Genomic DNA, 7,031 nt, shown 5'->3' with positions numbered 1-7,031 from the left:
TGCATATAAAGCAATTTAATCATCTTTACAGTAACCACTCTGTTCCCGCCTTTTATCCTTGATGAAACAAAACCAAAAACAACACTAGAAAGAATTTACAGCCTTAGAAATGTATCTTCTCTATCCTCTGCAAATGCACAACCAGGACTCCTTGCTTGTTTGTTAATAAAAAGTAAGCAGAACTTGAAACACAATTTAATTAATACAGCTAGATCACATTCGCTGTTTGAGGTTACAAGCGGATCCTTGGCTGAAAAATACTGTAGAATGAGTCTAGCAGGAAGCAGGACTAGCAGACAGAGCAGTGGCGAGATACTCAGAGCATCAATTGCTGTCCCAGGAGCAGACTGCTGCCTGAGGCCTGGTAGTTGGCTGTGCACCAGAGCAGTTTTGCACTTTGTTTACATTGCCCACAGCATGCCTGTCAATGGCTCAGTGTCTGGATGGAGATCAGTGACAAGTGGTGTCCTTCAGGAGTGGGTACTGGGACCAGTGCTCTTTAACATCTTCATCGATGACATTGACAGGGGGATCAGAGCACCCTCAGCACAGCTGTGAATGAAACCAAGCTGTGTGGTGCAGTTGACATGCCTGAGGGACAGGATACCATCCAGAGGGACCCAGACAGGCTCCAGCAGTGGGCCTCGGAGAACCTCATGTGGTTCAACAAATCCATGTGCGAGGTTTGGTGCCTGGGTAGTGGTAACCCCACCATGAGTACAAGCTGGGGGATGTAAGGATGGAGAACAGCCCTGCTGAAAAGGATGGCAACTGGACATAGGCCAGCAATGTGCCCTTGTAGCCCAGAAAGCCAACCTTATCCTGGGCTATATCAAAACTAGCATGGCCAGCTGGTCAAGGAAGGTGATCCTGCTCCTCTGTTCTCCTCTGGTGAGATCTCACCTGGAGTACTGCATTCAGATGTGGAGTACAGGAGAGATGTGGACCTGTAGGAGCGTGACCAGAGGAGGGCCATAAAAATGATCCAAGGGATGGAACACCTCTGAGGGCAGGCTGAGAGAGCTGGGGCTGTTCAGCCTAGAGAAGAGAAGGCTGTGGGGAGACCCAATAGCAGCTTTACAGTATTTAAAAGAGGACAATATTTAAAAGAAGGAAGGGGACAGACTCTTTAGCAAGGTCTGTTATAACAGAACAAGGGGAAATGGTTTCAAACTAACAGAGGAGAATTTTAGATTGGATATAAGGAAGATTATTTTTTACATTAAAGGTGGTGAGGCACTGGACCAGGTTGCCCAGAGAGAAGTGGATGCCCCATCCCAGAGAGATGATCTAAGGAGATATCCAAGGTCAGGCTGAATGAGGCTCTGAGCAACCTGATCTAGCTGTAGGTATCCCTGTTCATTGCTTGGGAGTTGACCTAGGTGACCTTTAAGGGTCCCTTCCAACTCAAGTTTCTATGATTCTATGGTCCTAGAGTGACCGGAGCAACAGCATCCTTCACGTAACACTGCCACTCCTAGCTGGTGACACATTCATTTACTGAGACTCTACTCTCTTCTAAGGGTACCCACCCAGTAAAGATGGTGACAGTTTCAGCTCTAAAAAGAATACTTCATTTGTTGTTTTCAGTGCTCTAATCACTGTGTTACATTTTGGTTTTCCTTTGCCTGTTCCCTGCCCCATTCTAGAGACATCATGCAGATCTGACTCTATGCTATGGTGAATAGCAGTGATGGAGAATGCTATCTTGACCTCATGGTTATGAAGCTGTACAAAACATGGAATGAAGATTCAGTCTTCCTCAGGAAAATCTTCTCTAGTTTAGAGGTTGAATGCTCTAAGTACTACATGGCCTTCCATGCAGAAACTAGGAAGTAACATCTACAGTTAGCCATAAGTCCCTCAAACCTAACTTTTGAAGATTCTTTGTTAGCTACGGAGAGTTGAAGAGGTTTTAGGCCTGAGTTGAGCTTTAGGTAGGACACAGTCGTCACTCGGATCAGGACAGTGATTAAAACAAAAATGATTATTGCTTTAATAAGCATAAGCATGAATAGAGTATGAAATAAAATGTGAGATTTGCCAAATATTGCAGAACTAGACATTGAAGAATCTCTTCAGGTGGAAGTACTGACGAAGCAGTCACCAGTAGAACACACTACAATTGTTTCTGTCCTAAAGGACAGAATTCCCCACAGCTGTGAGAATAAAAAGTGCCAGTCACTCATTTAACATATAAGCACCCTATAAGGTATAGTAATTACCCGGGAGGAAGAGGGCAAATACTACATATTCCAATGCAAATGAGTTCTTTTGGTGGCTTAATCTCTCGGCTTTCAAGAGGTTTTTCCTCTGGAAGTTGGTCAGGTGCATAGGAAGGCAGTGTTCCATCTGAAAAATCACGATTTCACGTTTTATCTTTTACTATTTTTAAATGGAAATACTATGAATGTAGCATAAGTGAACGTTTAAACAAATCCCAATTAGTTACAACAAGATGCATGTATTACAAGAATTTCTCATTGTGTCTCTACTTTTCATTATCCTGATACTCATAATGTACTTTTCTCATAGTTAATCTGTCCTTCCCTACTCCATTCAGGAATACAAAAACTTCCAACACACTTTTAAGTTAAATGTTCACTAAGCAGTGATTAGTGATGGAAGTCTACTAACACTATTAAAATGAAGTTTCAAAAATAATACTTGTGGAAAGACCGGCAGTTCTGAGCCTGCTAAAGTATGCAAGCCAGGAGATTGCCTGGCACGTTCTTTTTCATTCCTATTGTCACACAGTCCTGGCAAAGAAAGATAAAGCACTAAAAAGAACCCCAAATAAAAAAAAAAAACCAGACAGATTTTGAATTTTAAAACCTGACTCCTTTACCAAATGAACAAAACCTGCAAACAGTAGCACTTGTATTTGTTTCCTCTCTCAGTACATATGATTTGCTGTTGAACAGTTTATAAACTGCAGGAGAGAAACCGGTCATGTCTACAGAAAGCAGGACACGTTGTTTGACCAAATGAAATCGGTCTGAGCCCTCCCCGACACGCCAGAAACCCGGCAATTAAAAGACTGGTGAGACCGGAGATCACTTTGTACAGAGCTGCCACCTGGTGTTTGGAAGCACACTCTTTTTCAGCTACTGCTTAAAAGCAAATTTAATGAATAAACCAAACCTTAGAAGACAATTAACTTTGTTAACAAGGATCCTTCGATAGCAATAGCTCGGTTGCCAGTTTCTCTACTTGCCCAAGTCAGTTCTAGCCTCAGAAGACAGCCTCTAACAAAAAGCAGGTTGGAATTTAAAATGTCCTATGCACCCAAGCAAAGCAAATTTGTCTTTCATTTATGTTTTTAATAAGCATACTCAAAGTGCTATGGAGCCAATGCATTTATACTTACCTACAATGCTTGGAAAACAATACAAGCAAATGCCTGTGGCTGATAAAAGCAGTTGATCTCTGTGATCAGCAGCAATGACAGTCAGAATGCCAGAAAAATTGGTCTGCAGAGCCAGGAGAGATTTGTGTGGGCACCACTCATGCAAGCTGCCCCATCCTCTTCGATGAAACATGCCCAATTGTAACAGCTGATTTTCTTAATGAGGTCTCCATACTGAGTTCATATTGTCACAACTATTTCAGCTCTGAATTTTTACCAAGCCACGTTAAATGCTAATTATCAGTTGTTTCAAACCAGTGCTTTGTTCTCAAAGCATTAATAAGATTGATTTCTATAGAAGAAGGGGATGAGGTTTGTGCGGTTTTTCTCCTCTCTGCCAGAGGTAACTGCAACACAGAATCTCAAAGTAGCAAAGAAGATGCCCAAGCCTTTATAAACCCGAGGGTCTGCCATCTCTGTCAGGCTATAGAAGAAGAGGGAGATTTACAAGCCAAAGATCATGCATTGATTTTTTCATGGCTTTTGGATTCATGGATTTTTCAAAGGCTACACACAGCAGAGTACAAGTGTTAAATAGAGTATCCACAAAACAGAGCAGGAATCACTTCCTGCATCCAAACACACAAAATATAAAGGCATCAACTACATAAGTGAAAGCAGATGCAGGGCTACAAACTCTTATCTGTTGATAAAGAAGTTATTAAAAGTGCTATTTTTTGATTTTATTTAGTTTTTTGTCTGCTGACAACAGACTTAAGCATCTTGGATACCATTATATTTCAACCTCTGACTTAAATCAGGACTTGCTACTCACAATGATACTTGAAGCCCAAACTGGATAGAGACAAAAAAATATTTAAAAACCTGCATGTTTTATTTTCAGCTTTTAAAACCTTAAAGTTGCAGTAGAAAAAGTAAAAACAAAACAAAAACAGTAAACAGTGGCGTTCTGTAAACTAACACAGGACCATATACAGAATGTTCCTACACCACTCAAATGCAGTCAGTACAAGCAGCAGTCTGGCCTCCAAGTCTCTACAATCCCTTCTCCTTGAAATAAACCAGTACATACCCATAGATTTTAACTATAAAATGAGGATACATTCATTCTTGTTTTCTCCCATTTATAAACAGTCAGTTGCCACACACTGCAGTGATTTGCAAATGAAATTCATACAGTCTCCATTACAGAATTGGAGAGAATGCATACAACTCCACGACTGAAGTCCTTTCATCCTCATTACAGGCTCCTTACCAACACTCATCACATATCTTTAGACTGATCATCCTCTTCAAGTTTTCTGATTTCACTCTTTAAGCAGTTGATGGTTTCACGACTTGCTTTTAACCTCTCTTTAAGCTCAGCAATTTCAAAACTGGTTTTCTTTTTGGCAGCTTCCAGCTTCTCCCTGGTTTTTACTTCAAGATCTGCAACTGTGATGGCAATAAAGAAAAAGAAATATGAATTATCTTTAAAATTTCGACTTTTCTTTATACATGTGGCAGTAATTTGGAAAGCACATGTCCTGAAAAAATACAAAACAATTACTTTTAGCCTTACAGACTCAACAACAGTAGTAAAAATGATAACTGGAAAAAAAGTGGAATAACAGAAGAAGAAAAGTTTGCTTGACGACCTCATTCAGTCTATCAGTTTTGTGGTTGAAACAGTGTAATTCACAATGTCGTTTGCCAGAGTGAAAAACAAAAACTACGACAAAAAAAAACAACAAAACCCTGAGAATTAAAGATTAGGTGGAAAAAAATCTCAACTGGTAACAGCAAAAGAAACGGGACATAGTGATCAAATCTCCCTCAGTCGTGGATCCCTCCAGATCCCACACATATCATACTTTAGGACAGTGCAATTCAGTGAGGATAATTTTTGCTTGCAGTTCACGCCTTCATAAAATCAACCAAACTATCTCAAATAAAGCAGCCTGCATTTATTCTTCTTCAAATATGATAAGCTAGGCATCAGTCATGCCCTATCCCCGGAGGTGTTCAAGGCCGGGTGGGATGGGGCTCTGGGCAGCCTGGTCTAGTATTAAATGGGGAGGTTAATGGCCCTGCCTATGGCGGGGAGTTGGAGATTCATGATCCTTGAGGTCCTTCCAACCCAGGTCATTCTGTGATTCTGTGATCATGCTGTCACTGCTAATACCAAGCTATTCAAAATTCATGCAGCCAAACTCACTGTATGATCACATCCTGCAGAAAACATTAATAGTAAATGAGACAGTTGTTCTCATTTTGCACTTACACTCTGTTTCATGCTTGTAAGCACCAAGCGTCAGCTGACGGGACGTTGTTAACAGTTGCTGCATCATGGCAGTAGGATCTTGAAATATCTAACGAAGGACCAAAGTACAGAGCACCATTAATACTTTTCTAAATAAAGTAAGGCTTGGTTTACATTAAAATTTTCATACCATTTCATCATAGAATTCAGAAACTACAGTTTTCTTTCCCAGGATCGCATTGGTGTCAGACTGAAAAAGCTTCAGCAAGTGATACAGGGTTACCTAGATACAAAGACAGTTTTATAAGCTTGACAACTGTAGGGAAACACCAATTATCTCCTAGATACAGAACAGTAGCAGCTGTTCTTACTAAACAACTGCATAGGATTTTAAATGCTTTTAGGAATACGAAAATAAACATCATATGACATCAGCAGTTACTTAAATTCAGTATTCATCATTAAACATGCCTGCTATAAATGCAGCTTGATATCTTTAGATTGTCTGGGCAAGTGCTTGAGGATAGATGCAAAAGAACCCAAAAGACCTTCTTTAAAGCATTCCCAAACAGAGGAGATGATTTAGTTTAGAGCCATTTTGCCAATAAATGAGTTTGAGAGTGGTTTCCACAGCCTTATCATTGCTGTAGTTCAGGTGCGGCATAATGTGTTCCTGTACTGCTAAGCACCAGAGAAGCCAAGTGCAGCCAAAGCCATCCCAGAAGCCTCGGCCTGCAGTGCAGCACAGAAACCAGCAAACGCAGGCACCCATTGGATGAATACAGAGCACATCTCCTGGAAAAGTGAGCACTATCAGCTCCGTGGCTGGCGGGCTGTGACCGGCGGTACAAAGCAGCCCAGCACCAGGCCACCAGAATGGCAGAAGCACTATCAGAATCTCAGGGTACTCACAGGTCGCTCGTTTGGGTCAATGAAAAATATCTTGATGATGATTTCAAATTCGCCCCAGCCCGTTTCGGTGATCTCGTACGGCGGTTTGGTAACGACTGCAGCACGAAACAGAGATGAGGGCGATGAGCCTCAGCGGGACCGAGGGGAGCAAACGCCCCGGCACAACACCCACCTCGGAGAGGATTCCCGTAGCTTTCGTGCAGCTTGAACTGGATTTTTTTCACGTAGGCGGACATGTCCTAGGAGAGAAGCTCGCTCAGCCCCACAGCGCACCCGGGCACGGCACCGACGGCACGGGCGCTTCGAGAGCGGCGGCTCGGGCCCTACCTCGTTCCTGTAGGGCTTCACGTAAACCGTCCACTGATGCGTGTGCCCGTCCTCCTCCCTCTTCTTCCCGAAGTACCGCGCCACGTTCCCGTACACTACCGGCTTCACGATGGTGACGCCCTTGCGCGGGAGAGAAGAGAAGCGGCAGCGGCGAGAAGCGCGCCTGTAAGCGCCGCAGCA

The 7,031-nt window shown here is 42.5% G+C and overlaps 1 protein-coding gene across 1 annotated transcript; it reads right to left on the bottom strand.

Moving 5' to 3' along the window:
* Positions 1–2,856: 2,856 nt before the first annotated feature.
* YEATS4 (YEATS domain containing 4) lies at positions 2,857–7,028 on the bottom strand (the record flags this gene model as incomplete). The annotated part of the gene is made up of 6 exons (XM_003202074.4): positions 2,857–4,804; positions 5,634–5,721; positions 5,803–5,895; positions 6,525–6,619; positions 6,697–6,763; positions 6,852–7,028. Coding segments are annotated over 6 exons (690 nt in total), but the record flags the coding sequence as incomplete, so codon positions are not given.
* Positions 7,029–7,031: the final 3 nt, after the last annotated feature.

Source organism: Meleagris gallopavo, chromosome 1 (assembly GCF_000146605.3).
Source record: "Meleagris gallopavo isolate NT-WF06-2002-E0010 breed Aviagen turkey brand Nicholas breeding stock chromosome 1, Turkey_5.1, whole genome shotgun sequence".
Taxonomy (NCBI): domain Eukaryota; kingdom Metazoa; phylum Chordata; class Aves; order Galliformes; family Phasianidae; genus Meleagris; species Meleagris gallopavo.
This window is presented reverse-complemented; position numbering and strand designations above follow the sequence as displayed.